Source organism: Micromesistius poutassou (assembly GCF_964030765.1).
Source record: "Micromesistius poutassou genome assembly, chromosome: 21".
NCBI lineage: Eukaryota > Metazoa > Chordata > Actinopteri > Gadiformes > Gadidae > Micromesistius > Micromesistius poutassou.
Window position 1 is genome coordinate 315,503 of NC_140291.1, and position 17,500 is coordinate 333,002.

General features: G+C 53.2%; 1 protein-coding gene across 1 annotated transcript in view; it reads right to left on the minus strand.

The window, feature by feature from the left end:
• Window positions 1-17,500, minus strand: part of sspo (SCO-spondin) — a gene marked incomplete at both ends in the record, with an annotated part of 60,990 nt that overhangs the window by 3,748 nt on the left and 39,742 nt on the right. The window contains 17 exon segments of the mRNA XM_084485514.1: window positions 1,069-1,230; window positions 3,541-3,753; window positions 4,066-4,112; window positions 4,738-4,877; window positions 6,927-7,051; window positions 7,701-7,856; window positions 8,291-8,467; window positions 9,625-9,795; window positions 10,856-10,902; window positions 11,001-11,153; window positions 11,921-12,158; window positions 12,476-12,610; window positions 13,985-14,152; window positions 14,588-14,800; window positions 15,621-15,785; window positions 15,985-16,020; window positions 16,380-16,600. Of these exon segments, the coding sequence (XP_084341640.1) occupies window positions 1,069-1,230; window positions 3,541-3,753; window positions 4,066-4,112; window positions 4,738-4,877; window positions 6,927-7,051; window positions 7,701-7,856; window positions 8,291-8,467; window positions 9,625-9,795; window positions 10,856-10,902; window positions 11,001-11,153; window positions 11,921-12,158; window positions 12,476-12,610; window positions 13,985-14,152; window positions 14,588-14,800; window positions 15,621-15,785; window positions 15,985-16,020; window positions 16,380-16,600 (2,567 nt within the window).

Here is a 17,500-nt window from a genome sequence, read left to right on the forward strand (position 1 = left end):
TACAGGTGTGTTAGGGTACTGTACCTGGGTACAGGTGTGCGGGGGTACTGTACCTGGGTACAGGTGTGTTCGGGTACTGTACCTGGGTACAGGTGTGTTAGGGTACTGTACCTGGGTACAGGTGTGTTCGGGTACTGTACCTGGGTACAGGTGTGTTAGGGTACTGTACCTGGGTACAGGTGTGCGGGGGTACTGTACCTGGGTACAGGTGTGTTAGGGTACTGTACCTCGGTGAAGGCGCGTTAGGGTACTGTACCTGGGTACAGGTGTGCGGGGGTACTGTACCTGGGTACAGGTGTGTTAGGGTACTGTACCTCGGTACAGGTGTGTTAGGGTACTGTACCTCGGTACAGGTGTGCGGGGGTACTGTATCTCAGTACAGGTGTGCGGGGGTACTGTACCCGGGTACAGGTGTGCGGGGGTACTGTACCTGGGTACAGGTGTGTTAGGGTACTGTACCTGGGTACAGGTGTGCGGGGGTACTGTACCTGGGTACAGGTGTGCGGGGGTACTGTACCTGGGTACAGGTGTGTTAGGGTACCGTACCTGGATACAGGTGTGCGGGGGTACTGTACCCGGGTACAGGTGTGCGGGGGTACTGTACCTGGGTACAGGTGTGCGGGGGTACTGTACCTGGGTACAGGTGTGTTAGGGTACTGTACCTGGGTACAGGTGTGCGGGGGTACTGTACCTGGGTACAGGTGTGTTAGGGTACCGTACCTGGATACAGGTGTGCGGGGGTACTGTACCCGGGTACAGGTGTGCGGGGGTACTGTACCTGGGTACAGGTGTGCGGGGGTACTGTACCTGGGTACAGGTGTGTTAGGGTACTGTACCTGGGTACAGGTGTGCGGGGGTACTGTACCTGGGTACAGGTGTGTTAGGGTACTGTACCTGGGTACAGGTGTGCGGGGGTACTGTACCTGGGTACAGGTGTGTTAGGGTACTGTACCTGGGTACAGGTGTGTTAGGGTACTGTACCTCGGTGAAGGTGTGCGGGGGTACTGTACCTGGGTAGAGGTGTGCGGGGGTACTGTACCTGGGCAGAGGTGTGCGGGGGTACTGTACCTGGGCAGAGGCCTGTGTTGCAGCTCTGGCTCTGGCTCTGCTGCCTCCTGCAGTGGGGTCCTGGCGCCGGGGCGAGGGGCTGCCTGTGGCGTTGCCTGAAGCCTCCGCTGCAGGGCTCTGAGCAGGGCCCCCACGGCCCCCACGGCCCCCACACACACACGTCTGAGGGGTTTGGGCGAGGAGGGAGTCAGTGTCGATTACGGCGCTGCGGTGTTTGTGATAAGTTGTGTTGTGCTCAGCAGACTGAATCATCATCGTTATCATAAAGAAACCAGCTCGTGGTGGTTTGTAATGAGTCCTGCAGATCATTTGTGATCGTTGTCATCATCATGAATAAAACCAGTCCCCAGTGTGGTCCAGGTCGCCTCTCTAGAGACGTACTCCACCACGGCATGCTGCTTATGGTTCAGGACGGAGGGACTGCACTAGTTCCTGTAGTTGATGCCTGTCCCCTCGGACACCCTGGAATGTGTTTGAAACCTGCCCCACTGGAACGAGACCAGTGGTTCCACGTCACTGGTCCCAGTGAGGTGGGACCAGTGGGAGGGCGGAGAGCTGAGTCTGTCAGGCTGTGGTGATAACTCAAACACATACACCGCAATAAAGATCTTCTGCTTCCGCTTATTTCTTCATCTAATAATAACTTAACTAATAACTTAGTAACTAATAACTAATAACTTTGTGTCCCATAGATAATGGTCACTGTTCTCTCCCCTTCCTTTTCCATTTAAAGTTCTGCCTTTATTTCCGCTTTGCACTCCTATAGGGATGAGAGCATTCTCTAAGTGTTATAGATGTACTTTAATCTAGTGGCGGGCTCTAGGGACGTGACAGACGATGCTCTTTACAAAGTTCCTGGGGATAAGGAAGGCGTTGGCACTATAAACACTATAAAGAGCAGCAGGGCTGTTGGCTCATATGAGATATTAACAATCTAAATGCCACTTCAAATAACCCTGAATTATAGCAGCATGGTTTGTTTTCATTTTTAAGTTTTGTTTCATTTGGAAGTAAATACAAAAATCGGAAAACAGACTTGGCATTTTCTCATTAGCTTTGTTTGCGTTCACCGGCGATTGCACAAATATATTATATCATATAATGATGCTATAACACATATTCTCATCCATTCCTATTGCAAGTCAGTTCATAAACAATGACTGTGTATCAGATACAGGACAGAGATAGTGTGCCTTGGTGGAAGTGATGGTGATTGCTTTAGTGTTGGTCTACACTAAAGCTCAGAGGCTCCTCGTGTTTGTATTCATGGTTGTCTGTCTGCTGTCACTGCTGGGTTCTGCTCTGCATCTTGGTATTAAACTTCTTTCACTTTTACTTTAATTCGATTTTTCTTTGACTACGAATGTGGACATTTAATAATGCTAAACAGAAATACATTATTCAATAGAGAGATTGTTTTTAGTAAGATTTGCATTTTATACTACTGTGTTTGCAAGATAATACTTTATATTGCTCGTCAATAAGTCAATTGAGGAGGCACGCTTGTATACGCATATTTTAGTTCTACCAAGGTTTCCAGGAGCCAATCAAGTTAGAGCTATTAAAACGATTAAAAAAACCTTTTCCAACGTTTCAATGAACCAGCAGAAGCTCTTTCATGGTTACTTTCTGTGCCCTTCGCGTCTCTTTGTCACATTCCAGTTAGAAGCTGCTAATTGCACCCACAGGAACGCTTTTGGAGGACGATTTAAAACTCACTGGCGTCACGGTGATGAGGGGCTTGGCTGCGTGCTGCTGACCACCTGTGCTCTGTCCCTCCCTCCCTCCCTCCCTCCCTCCCTCCCACTGCGGTCCCCGCGTTAACATTACCGCCTCGCTCACACTCCGACTAGAAGAAGTTTCAGTGCTCCTGTCCGGGTCACCCTCCCTCTCACGGACCAGCTCCTCACAGCAGGCCTCCACTGTGAGGCGACGCCCACTGACTCCCTGCTGTCTGACGTCAGCTCCAGTGACCCACTGACTCCCTGCTGTCTGACGTCAGCTCCAGTGACCCACTGACTCCCTGCTGTCTGACGTCAGCCCCAGTGACCCACTGACTCCCTGCTGTCTGACGTCAGCCCCAGTGACCCACTGACTCCCTGCTGTCTGACGTCAGCCCCAGTGACCCACTGACTCCCTGCTGTCTGACGTCAGCTCCAGTGACCCACTGACTCCCTGCTGTCTGACGTCAGCCCCAGTGACCCACTGACTCCCTGCTGTCTGACGTCAGCTCCAGTGACCCACTGACTCCCTGCTGTCTGACGTCAGCTCCAGTGACCCACTGACTCCCTGCTGTCTGACGTCAGCCCCAGTGACTCCCTGACGTCGGCCCCAGTGACTCCCTGACGTCAGCCCCAGTGACTCCCTGACGTCAGCCCCAGTGACCCACTCCCTCCCTGCCGTCCGGCTGAGCCCCAGCGGGGGGTCTGCCTGGAGGAGCGTCTAACGGGTGGTGAAGAGGATCTCTGGTACCTCTGCACGCCGCGGGGTCCGGGCAGGCCCGCTCCTCGCTGAGCGGCCCGGGGCACTGTCCCCGCTGCTCCTCCTCCTCGGGGACGGGGAGGCCGGCGTCCGGGTCCAGACAGGCCCGGTAGCGGCGCTGGAGGGACTCCAGGGCCCCCGGCGCCGCGGGGGACGGCTTACACGGAGAGCAGGGGGTCCACGGTGACCACTCGCTGAGAATGACTGAGGGTCAGGGGGGTGTGAGTGTGAGTGTGTGTGTGAGTGGGTGTGTGAGTGAGTGAATGAGTGTGAGAGTGAGTGATTGAGTGAGTGAGCAGGTGAATGAGTGAGTGAGTGAGGCAGTGATTGGGTGCGTTAGTATGAGTGTGAGTGAGTAAGTGAACGAGTGTGAGAGTGAGTGAGTGAGAAGGGAGAGTCAATATAAAAAAGGATGAAGGCATGAGAAGCAATTCAGCGTTGGTAACCAGTGCAGGTTCCCTCCAGATGGAGCGGAGCTGCATTCATGTGTTATTTATGTGTCATATCTTATCTTACCTTCACACTCTCTCATGTCACACTGCAGAGTCCCGTCATGGCAGAAGCTACAGCACAGAGCACAGCACGAAATCTCAAACAAACAATATTCCAATCAAAAGCATAGACCAACATTGTACTGTTAAGCCAAGATATGGCTGGAAATAATACCGTGATACATACAAATGATAAATGGATCAAGTCAGATTTTAAAATGGAAAATCTGTAGATTGCATCATATATTCACATTCTGCCTCAGCCCGTTTTATCTGGAATATGCTGAGAGGGTACAGACAGACAGACAGCAGAGAGACCAAGAGAGAGAGGGAGAGAGACAGAGAGAGAGAGAAAAACAGAGACAGAGAGAGAGACAGACAGACAGACAGACAGGCAGACAGACAGAGACAGACAAACAGGGAGACAGACAGAGAGAGAGAGAGAGAGAGAGAGAGAGAGAGAGACAGACAGACAGACAGACAGACAGACAGACAGACAGACAGACAGACAAACAGCACACATACAGACAGCAGAGAGTCCAAGAGAGAGAGGGAGAGAGACAGAGAGAGAGACAGACAGACAGACAGACAGAGACAGACAAACGGGGAGACAGACTGAGAGAGAGAGAGAGAGAGAGAGACACAGACAGACAGACAGACAGACAGACAGACAGACAGACAGTGCAGGGACCCCCACCAGGTGCTGCAGCCCACAGTGAGGGTCTCTCCCTGGGGGACGGTGGTGGGCGTGGGGGGCCGGTCGGGGCCGTCCTGCTGCAGGTGGACACAGCCACAGGCGTCCGGGGGGACACAGCTACCGTTGAGCTGCAGCAGCCCCTGACAGCAGAGGGGGGGACGGCAGACAGTCAGCCCCGGGCTCTCAGGACCACGTGGTCCTGACTTCATCGGTTACGCTCAGCTGAGATCACCATCATGGACATTATGGAGATGTTCAAATTGGATTTTTTTTCTCGAAACACTGCACAGTGGAGGAGATTGAGGAGCAGAGTTCAGTCAAAACAAATCGTAGATGGTTTGATGCTTGGGAAAACATGATGAATTGACATCAATAATTGCTACACGTGCACAAACAATACGTACATTGTTTGTCGCTCGGATGTGGAAAGTTTTATTTGAGAAATTAAAATGAACTATTCCACTATTTAATACATGTCTTGATGAGCTGCATCAAGATATGGTTTTAATTACGGGAGAGTTTAGATATTTCTGCCCTGCTGAGGCTATCTTAATCTCACAGAATCCGTCTCTGTTCCTCAGAAGATTAACGACCCGTGACATATTACGATCCTAAACTCTCATTTGTGTTCATCAGTAGCAGCCCCACACTGTGACCCTGTTTGATGTAAATATATCGCTCTCTTTAAAGACGCAGCGTCTGGAGCCAACACATCATTTGCATGCATGGAGTCTGGGCGAGGTAATCGATACGGACCCGCAGACAACCATGACCCAACGGCTGCTGCCCCGCGCCGTTCACCTCAGTCCCACACCAACGGGAGACAGCCGACTGTAACGCAGATCTGGCCCTCATCCCTGCTCCTAATTAAAGAGATTGATACGCCTGTTGACACACACCGTGAGAACGCTTCACATCTGTCACGGGACGATATGAGACTAACCGCGCACGTTTCCACAGACTAGCTGACCCTGCAGCTGGGACGTCATAAAGGGGGTTTCATTATTGCAGCTTCTCCTTCCTCGTTAAACGTTTATGGAGGATATTTCAATACTCATCGCTTCGATTAATCATTTCTTGTGGAGGTCGGGGAAAAGAAAGATGAGCACAATTCAACACGTCATCATCTGCCTCCTTCTTCTAGTCGACCCCTCAAGGAACATGTGAATGTGTTCTGATACGTGTGAATGTGTTCTGATACGTGTGAATGTGTTCTGATACATGTGAATGTGTTCTGATACGTGTGAATGTGTTCTGATACGTGTGAATGTGTTCTGATACGTGTGAATGTGTTCTGATACATGTGAATGTGTTCTGATACATGTGAATGTGTTCTGATACATGTGAATGTGTTCTGATACGTGTGAATGTGTTCTGATACGTGTGAATGTGTTCTGATACGTGTGAATGTGTTCTGATACATGTGAATGTGTTCTGATACGTGTGAATGTGTTCTGATACGTGTGAATGTGTTCTGATACGTGTGAATGTGTTCTGATACATGTGAATGTGTTCTGATACATGTGAATGTGTTCTGATACGTGGACATTATGCAGTGCACCATGCCTGTATGCAGAATATGACGGCTTTAGGCGTGAACCTGGAAAAAGTAATTTTCAAGTAACCCGCGTAGGAATAAATCAGTGTCAGAGCCGGGGAGATTACAGCACTGATGCAGCGCGCTGAAGGCGAGGAGCGCTCTCGTTCCTATCAGCATATTTCACGACGGCCCCTTCCCTCCTCCAGCGACGCGGACCATTACTCAAAGCAGACGCGGTCCTTTCCCTGATAGTCCGCTAAATCACCAGGAGAACTCCCCCGACTTCAGGGTAAATGACTCCAGATACACAGCCTCGTCCTCCACACCTAGCTCACTGTTATTGATGGCTACAAACCGCTCCTCTAATCCCGCCATCTGAACTCGACGGTACACAAGAGGTCAAAGGTCAGCTGCTCCTCAGTCACCAGTTTGTTACGATGAAGTAAAGAAGAAGACGCCTGAAGTGAGTAATGAAGACGCAACAGTGAAGCTCAACAGGAAGGCGAGGGGTGGAGGGGACGGGGGGGGGGAGGGGACGGGGGGGTGGAGGGGTGGAGGGGACGGGGGGGATGGAGGGGACGGGGGGGGGGAGGGGTGGAGGGGACGGGGGGGATGGAGGGGACGGGGGGGGGGGGGGGATGGTGCTGACCTGTGGGCAGTAGCACCCCGGGGTGCAGCCCCCTGCGCCCGGACACAGCTCCGGGCGGCCTCGCAGCGCACACTGCTGCTCACAGGGGGCGCCGCACTCCGAGTGGAGGAAGGGGGCGCGGCAGCCTGCACCCACAGGGAGGAGGAGTGTTAACACTCATTAAGTTAAGTATCGTTAGGAGCTTTAATGACTTTAATGATGTAGAATAAGATGACAAAGAAGACGTCTTAAATGGCGCCCTAATGAACTATTTGACTTTATTATGTTTACATTCACTGATCAATCACGCTGCTGTGCAACTCTGCATCGCACATAAACACACACACACACACGCACTGGCTACACATAAGCACTGGCTACACACTGGCTACACACATAAACACACACACGCACTGGCTACACACTAGCTACACACATAAACACACACAAAGGCACTGGCTACACACATAAACACACTCACAAACTGGCTACACACTGGCTACACACATAAACACACACACACACTGGCTACACACTGGCTACACACATAAACACACACACACACACCGGCTACACACATAAACACACACACACACACACACACTGGCTACACACATAAACACACACACACACACACACACACACTGGCTACACACACATAAACACACACACACACACACACTGGCTACACACTGGCTACACACATAAACACACACACTGGCTACACACTTCAACACACACACACACACACACACTGGCTACACACTTCAACACACACACACACTGGCTCCGTACTGTCACAGAGGCCGGGGCTGCAGGCTGTGCTCTGGGTCTCCACGGGGGAGCAGTGCTGGCCCCTGGTGGCCGGGGAGAGCGCCGCGCGGTGCCGCTGCTGCCGCTGAGACTCACAGGAACACACAGACCACTCAGTCCACTCCGACATGGGACAGCCTGCACACACACACACACACACGGCCAGACACACACACACACACACACACACACACACACACACACACACACACACACACACACACACACACACACACACACACACACACACACACACACACACACACACACACACAGTTTATCACTGAGGCATTTTCCTGGAAACATTTAATCTCACTTTAAATGAATCCAATTCATTCAATCCGGTCTCCTCTGTGAGCTCTGAGTTCTGTTTTCCAGAACGCCTGCAGGGGGAGAGGACGAGAAGCACAACGATGACCACCAGCCTGATTCAGATCTCCCGTTAAACGGCGGCGGTCCCGGAGGTCAGAGGTCAGAGTGTCAGAGGTCAGAGGTCAGAGGGTACACACTCCCCACCGGACCGGGCGCTACAGCGCTCTACAGAAGCCACGCCCCCCACCGCCGCCGGGTACCTGGGCAGGGCCGCCTGTAGCACAGCTGGGTCTCCTCCGCACCGCGCCCCGCCTCCACCTGGGGGGGGCAGGCCGCCGCCCCCGCCTCCTCACACACGCAGCCGCGCCGCCGCCGCGCCGAGCCCGCCCCGCAGCTCCGGGAGCACGGCGACCAGGGCGACCAGGGGCAAAGGTCGTCTGCAGGGGGGGGGGGGGGGGGGGGAGAGAGAGGCGTCAGACCCTCCGTCAAAACTGGCCGTCATCATCATCATCATCATCCTCATCATCATCCTCATCATCATCATCCTCATCATCATCATCATCATCATCCTCATCATCATCATCATCCTCATCATCATCCTCATCATCATCACGTTAAACAGAGAGAGTTACTTCTCAGTGTGTGAGCTCAGCTCTAATTCCTTTACATTTACATTGAGGGCGTTTAGCAGACATTATTATCCAAAGCGACTTACAATAAGTCCATTTGTCAGAAGAAGGAGAAACAACAATAGATGTTCAGTGTTGAAAAAAACAAATATAACTATTTTTAACTGGCCAACTGTTTTTTTTGATGGTCAAGATCACTTTTCCAACGGAAGAGGGCCGATCATCAGCTACCATGATGCAACACTGGTTCACATTCATTTAACTGTTTCAATGTTGTTACAGCAGTGCATCCTGACTGCACTGCTGTCAGCGCAGTGAGGATGTTCATAGAACCAAGGGCCAAGCACTGACCATCACTAGGTTAACCCATTCCCCATATACACTGACCATCACTAGGTTAACCCATTCCCTGTATTCACTAACCATCACTAGGTTAACCCATTCCCTGTATTCACTAACCACCACTAGGTTAACCCATTCCCCATATACACTGACCATCACTAGGTTAACCCATTCCCTGTATTCACTAACCATCACTAGGTTAACCCATTCCCCGTATACACTGACCATCACTAGGTTAACCCATTCCCCGTATTCACTAACCACCACTAGGTTAACCCATTCCCTGTATTCACTAACCATCACTAGGTTAACCCATTCCCTGTATTCACTAACCACCACTAGGTTAACCCATTCCCCATATACACTGACCATCACTAGGTTAACCCATTCCCTGTATTCACTAACCATCACTAGGTTAACCCATTCCCCGTATACACTGACCATCACTAGGTTAACCCATTCCCCATACACAACAAAGATAGCTAGGATAAGACGCTACATAATGCTAAGTACTATTTTTAAGTGCCAGGACGTACAACAGACAATAAGAGTGTAAGAGGGGTGGGGGTGGGGGTGTGGGGGGGTGTGGGGGGACTCAGCCCGTGCTCTCAGACCGTACGAACCCAGACACGGGGGCGCCCTGCAGTCCTGGACCTCTCGCTCCGGACCCCCGCAGTGGGAGCCGTTGTTGCGCGGGGGGGGGTTGACGCAGGCCCGGGATCGAACCTGTGCGCCCCGTCCGCAGGTCACCGGGCAGTCGGCCCACAGCGACCACGGCGTCCAGCCCCCATCCACTGGGGGGGGGAGATCGTTTAACCCGAGGTAAAACCCAGACCTTCTGAGGACCTCCACTGGGGACAGGCTGGTCACCTTTCACACTAATAGATTTATAATGGGTTTGGTACTGAGGTTGTATTTTGGTTAAGGGTTTATATCGGCCATGCACTTTTATTTTGGCCTCGTCTTTTACAACGAGAATATAGTATACTACTACGAGAACCTCCAGAGAACAGAGTGGAGGTTAGGAGGCAGCAGAGAGCAGACCTCATGAGGTCACCTCTCAGACCTCATGAGGTCACCTCTCAGACCTCATGAGGTCACCTCTCAGACCTCATGAGGTCACCTCTCAGACCTCATGAGGTCACCTCTCAGACCTCATGAGGTCACTTCTCAGACCTCATGAGGTCACTTTTCAGACCTCATGAGGTCACCTCTCAGACCTCATGAGGTCACCTCTCAGACCTCATGAGGTCACTTTTCAGACCTCATGAGGTCACCTCTCAGACCTCATGAGGTCACCTCTCAGACCTCATGAGGTCACTTTTCAGACCTCATGAGGTCACCTCTCAGACCTCATGAGGTCACCTCTCAGACCTCATGAGGTCACCTCTCAGACCTCATGAGGTCACTTCTCAGACCTCATGAGGTCACTTTTCAGACCTCATGAGGTCACCTCTCAGACCTCATGAGGTCACCTCTCAGACCTCATGAGGTCACCTCTCAGACCTCATGAGGTCACTTCTCAGACCTCATGAGGTCACTTTTCAGACCTCATGAGGTCACCTCTCAGACCTCATGAGGTCACCTCTCAGACCTCATGAGGTCACCTCTCAGACCTCATGAGGTCACTTTTCAGACCTCATGAGGTCACCTCTCAGACCTCATGAGGTCACCTCTCAGACCTCATGAGGTCACCTCTCAGACCTCATGAGGTCACTTTTCAGACCTCATGAGGTCACCTCTCAGACCTCATGAGGTCACCTCTCAGACCTCATGAGGTCACCTCTCAGACCTCATGAGGTCACCTCTCAGACCTCATGAGGTCACTTCTCAGGCTGACTGACACAGACTCACCTCTGCACTCGACCTCCTGGCAGTGTTCTCCCTCTGGGGTGCAGGTGCTGAACACAGGAGGAGGAACAGCATGAACCACTACACACTGCTGTGTGTGTGTGTGTGTGTGTGTGTGTGTGTGTGTGTGTGTGTGTGTCCCCCTCACCACTGTTCACACTCCCCCTGCAGCCAGGTGTCTCCCACCTGGAGGTCCTGGTCGTCGTGGACACAGAGGCGGGGGCACGGCCCCGGGTCACATGACTTGTGCTGGACCTCCTCGAACTGGCAGCTGGCACCGGGGGCCTCTGGGGTCAGGGACCTGAACCCAACACAGACACATAGTGGTCTCTGGGGTCAGGGACCTGAACCCAACACAGACACATAGTGGTCTCTGGGGTCAGGGACCTGAACCCAACATAGACACATAGTGGTCTCTGGGGTCAGGGACCTGAACCCAACACAGCACAGACACAAGCCGTTTCTCAATACCAAGTACGCGGACTACGTACTCGCGGACTTGGAAGTACGTACTTGGCAAGTCCGGACTTTCAAGTACAGACTTCCGAGAACGCGAGTACGCACCTGCAATTGGAACAGCAGTGGACTCGATGATGCATCCTGGGATATTTAACGGTCCCAAGTCCACACTAGTCTCCTCCGATGCGTCCTCGGTAGAACGGCCTCATGGAGAACGCATCGAGAACACACACGGGTTTTACGACAGTACTCGCGTACTCGCGTACTCGCGTACTTGGAATTGGAACAGTACTTGGGCTACCACTGATGACGTTTCACGAGAACGCGAAGTACACGAGTACGCACGAGAACGCAAATTGAGAAACAGCTACAGTCAGCCTCGCATTGCAGGGTCCACTCCCTTCTCTTCAGTCCCTATCCAGGCTTTAAGAACTCATGTCTGGGGTCAGAGATGTTTCACCAACGCTCGTAAAGTGAAACTCTGTCGGTGCAGTGCAGGAGCCAGGCCCCTCTGCAGCTCAGGTTTATAGTTCTGGCCCGTTCGTAACGCCCCGTGGGAATCGACCTGAACTGAGACGTCCCAGACTAATACTAGCTCGTCTCCCTCACCTGTAGCGTGTTCTCTGGCCCCGCCCACAGGAGGTGCTACAGGAGGCCCAGTTGGACCAGGAGCTCCAGGAGCAGGCGTCCTCGCAGCTGTGATTGGTGCAGAGCAGCTGTCCGTCAGAGCAGCTGCAGTTGTTGCAGGAGACGTGGTGGGAGCTGCCGGCCGCCCAGCTGTGACCCAGAGAGTCCACGCAGTCACACTGCCACCGCTGGACACACACACCCTGCTGCTGCAGCTGGCCTGCACACACACACACACACACACACACACACACACACACACACACACACACACACACACACACACACACACACACACACACACAGTTTTTTACAATTTAAATATATTTAAAAATATTTCCTTTTTAGTATTTAAATCAAATGTATAATCACAGGAAACACACACACACACACACACACACACACACACACACACACACACACAGGAGACAGGAAACACACACACACACACACACACACACACACACACACACACAAAGGAGACAGGACACACACACACACACACACACACACACACACACGGTGGCAGCACCATACCTTTGGGGCAGCGGCATCCGGGCTGGCACTCTGCGTTGCCGTGGCACTGGATGCCCTGCTGCAGGTCGGAGCAGCGCTGGGGACACTGGTTGGCACACAGCACCACCTCCTGGCCCGGAGGACAGCCCCTCTCATCTGGGCCCGCAACACGGAGCTTGTTAGCATCGTACCGCTTCACACCCCTCACATCATCAAAGGCTGCAGCTCGTTAGAGGAGAGCTCGTTAACGGACCACTGACGAACACCAACACCCGCCTGCTTAACAAACAGGACCTGCTGTACCGGAGTGTCGCATGTTCACAACTCTGGAACAAGACAATAGTGTGCGTGGATCTATATGGTCATGTGTTTGTGTCATGTGTGCGTGAGTGGGTGAGTGTGTGTATTTGAGTGAGTGAGTGAAAGAGAATGAGTGTGTCGTGCGTATGGCGTGCGTTGGTGTGGCGTGCGTGCGTGCGTGCATGCGTGTCGTGTGTGCGTGCGTGCGTGCGTGTGGCGTGTGTGCGTGCGTGCTTGCGTGCGTGCGTGCGTGCGTGCGTGCGTGTGGCGTGCGTATGGGGTGAAATCGAAGTCAAAACACTTGGAAAGATGCGCAGCAACGTGTGTGTGCACGCATGGTTACTTTGTTATGCGTGCGTGCGTGCGTGCGTGCGTGCGTGCGTTGTTACGCGCAGATTGTATTTCACGCGTAACAAGAAGCTGCGTACGTATGAAGCAGCGTGCGCACGTCTGTCTGTCACTGTTTGACAAATATTGTTACGCGTTCACACACACGTGCGGTCGCAGATTCTGATGCTGCGCGGCCGGAAGTTGATCTGCACGGTGCGCACACTACGCGTAACATGAACGTGTAGTGTAGTTGGCCTTTTCATTTTAGTCAACCAGGGGAGGCAGCAGTGACAACTACACAGAACAACTACACTACACGTTCATGTAACGCGTAGTGTGCGCACCGTGCAGATCAACTTCCGGCCGCGCAGCATCAGAATCTGCGACCGCACGTGTGTGTGAACGCGTAACAACATTTGTCAAACAGTGACAGGCAGACGTGCGCACGCTGCTTCATACGTACGCAGCTTCTTGTTACGCGTGACAGAGTTTGCGCACGTCGTTTCCGCGTACGTGTGAGCGCCTGACAAAAATGTTCAATTATCTTCATGCGAGCGTTAATGCGTGCGTTCGCTAAAAAACGCATGAATGTTACACGTAGTCACTACGCGCAGTGTGATTACCGGCGTGCAGCAGTCATCACGCGTGAACGTGCGCGTGAACGGGGGACTATTATAAGTCAATGAGGAAAGTACATCACACGTCAGGCGCTGTCTGCTGCACAGGCGTCAAAGCACGCGGGTGTGACACGTTCAGTTGATATGTGCACACGTAATATGACACGATCCTGACAGCATAGCGTGCGTGCGTGCGTGCGTGCGTGCGTGCGTGCGTGCGTGTGGCGTGCATGCGTGCGTGCGTGCGTGCGTGCGTGCGTGCGTGTGTGCGAGCGGGCCTCACCACAGGGCTTGGTGCCACAGGGCTTCACTTGGTTCTTCTCCCCCTCACACTTCAGGCCTCCGTTCTTGGGCGGGGGGCTGGAGCAGGACCGGGTGCGTATGGAGCGGCCCCCACCACAGACCTTATCACAGCGCGACCAGGGGCTCCAGCGGGACCACCCCCCGTCCACTGACACACACACACACACACACACACACACACACACACACACACACACACACACACACACACACACACACACACACACACACACACACACACACACACACACACACACACACACACACACAGAAACACGGATGGCTGCAGGCTCAGAGCTCGGGCGGCCTGAATAGTTCCAGAAGCGTTTCTTGTTCTAATTGTTGAAATTCTCTTCACATCCAGACATCAATCAATCAAACGCTCTGACAGAAACTGGCAGTGTGTGTCGGTCGCAGACAGACAGGTATGGCTGATTGTCTGTCTGACCTGTCTGTCTGCCTTCCCACCCGTCTGCCTGCGCTCACTTCCCTCCCGATATTTAACTGTTTACACATTTTAACATTGAGGAGCCCTGGGCCGCGATCCAGGCCCAGGGCCCCCCAGCCCCCCCCGGCCCCTCACCTCTGCAGGGCCGGATGTTGCAGAAGCGCTGCTCCTGGTTCCCGTCCAGGATGTCGTGGCACCAGGCCCCGCCGGGCCCCGGGGCCACGAAGGTCCTCAGCCGCAGCTGCTGGCCCACGCCGCACGACCGCGAGCAGGACCCCCACGGGGCCCATGCCGTCCAGGAGCAGTTCCTGCCCTCACAGCCCCCCCCCACACACACGGCACCGCCGTCTGGGGTACACAGGGACACACACACACACACACACACACAGACACACACACGCAGACACACACACGCACACAGACAGAGAGATACACACACAGAGACACACACACACACACAGACAGAGAGACACACACACACACACACACACGCAGACACACACACGCACACACACACACACACACACACAAAACACACACGCAGACAGAGAGACACACACACACACACACACGCAGACAGAGAGACACATACACACACACACACACACACACACACAAAACACACACGCAGACAGAGAGACACACACACACACACACACGCAGACAGAGAGACACATACACACACACACACACACACACACACAGACACACACACGCACACACACACACAGAGACACACACACACACAGACAGAGAGACACACACACACACACACACGCAGACAGAGAGACACATACACACACACACACACACACACACAAAACACACACGCAGACAGAGAGACACACACACACACACACACACAGACAGAGAGACACATACAGACAGAGAGACACACACACACACACACACACACACACACACACAGACAGAGACACACAGACAAACACACACACACAGAATGCAAAATAATATTTGATACATTCACACGTTGGGTACTTCAAACAGTAAAGGAGATTGGACTAACAGTACTCCTGGAGCCTCAGCAGTGTGTGGAGTCTTTGCATTACGAGGGCTACGTTGTGCTACGTTGTGCTACGTTGTGCTACGTTGTGCTACGTTGCATACTGTAGACCAGATAGTAGACCCACGGGAGGGGGGGGGGTACCTGGGCACTGGGGCAGGTTGCAGGCCTTCTCCTGGTGGGGGGGCCCGGAGCAGGGCGGGCTGACGCAGCGGCGCTGGCGGGACTTGGTGGCGGGGGCCCGGGCGTCGCTGCAGGTCCGGGTGCAGGGGCTCCAGGACGACCACGGGGAGAAGCCCACATCATCGTCTGGGGGGGGGGGGGGGCATGGAAGGGTAACGCAGGTCAGAGGTCAAAGGTCAGAGTGTCAGGGGAAACATGAAGGGGTGACGCAGGTCAGAGGTCAGAGCATAAGTGGACGGCATGAAGGGGTTACGCAGGTCAAAGGTCAGAGCGGGGACGACATGGGGGGGGTTATGCAGGTCAGCGGTCAGAGCGGGTGGTCTACCTGGTGTGGTGGGGGCTTCTGTAGGGCCGATGAGCACTAGAGAGACACAGAGGAGGAGAACGTGAGCAGAGCTGGATAGAACGGAACGATAAAACATGAAGTATCAAGAGGCTATGGACCTATAAAGTAAAAGTCAGAACAAGTGATCTGTGAAGAGCTGTTCCGTCTAGAGTAACTCTTCAACACTATAACTTGTAGACGTGTCCATATAACCAAATATAAGTACAAAGATAAATGTATTCTCCCCTATCCTCCAAGGTAACTCCTCCCCTACAGGGTAGTCTGACGTCCCCTCTGGCCCTGAGCGGTCCACCTCTAGAGTCACTGTCCAGACGTCCACCTCCAGGCCCTCCAGGCCCTCCAGGCCCCTGTCAGTGCCCCTGCTTGGTGCTCACCGGGGCAGTCGGGGGCCTGGCAGTAGGTGGTCTCCAGACGGACCCCCTGGCAGTCCCGTCCTCCGTGGGCGGGGGGGGGCTGGGTGCAGCCCCGGGACCGGCTCTTCAGACCCAGGCCCCCGCAGGACAGGGAGCAGGGGCCCCAGGGGCCCCAGGGGGACAGGCCCCCGTCCAGGGGGCAGTGGGCCAGGGAGCAGTTCCAGAGGCCGTGCTCACAGGAGCTGAGGGACACGAGACCACAGCGGTTAATGACAGTAGTGACGTTACATGAGACCACAGCGGTTAATGACAGTAGTGACGTTACATGAGACCACAGCGGTTAATGACAGTAGTGACGTTACATGAGACCACAGCGGTTAATGACAGTAGTGACGTTACATGAGACCACAGCGGTTAATGACAGTAGTGACGTTACATGAGACCACAGCGGTTAATGACAGTAGTGACGTTACATGAGACCACAGCGGTTAATGACAGTAATGACGTTACATGAGACCACAGTGGTTAATGACAGTAGTGACGTTACATGAGACCACAGCGGTTAATGACAGTAGTGACGTTACATGAGACCACAGCGGTTAATGACAGTAGTGACGTTACATGAGACCACAGCGGTTAATGACAGTAGTGACGTTACATGAGACCACAGCGGTTAATGACAGTAGTGACGTTACATGAGACCACAGCGGTTAATGACAGTAGTGACGTTACATGAGACCACAGCGGTTAATGACAGTAGTGACGTTACATGAGACCACAGCGGTTAATGACAGTAATGACGTTACATGAGACCACAGCGGTTAATGACAGTAGTGACGTTACATGAGACCACAGCGGTTAATGACAGTAGTGACGTTACATGAGACCACAGCGGTTAATGACAGTAGTGACGTTACATGAGACCACAGCGGTTAATGACAGTAGTGACGTTACATGAGACCACAGTGGTTAATGACAGTAGTGATGTTACATGATACCACAGCGGTTAATGACAGTAGTGACGTTACATGAGACCACAGCGGTTAATGACAGTAGTGACGTTACATGAGACCACAGCTGTTAATGACAGTAGTGACGTTACATGAGACCACAGCGGTTAATGACAGTAGTGACGTTACACG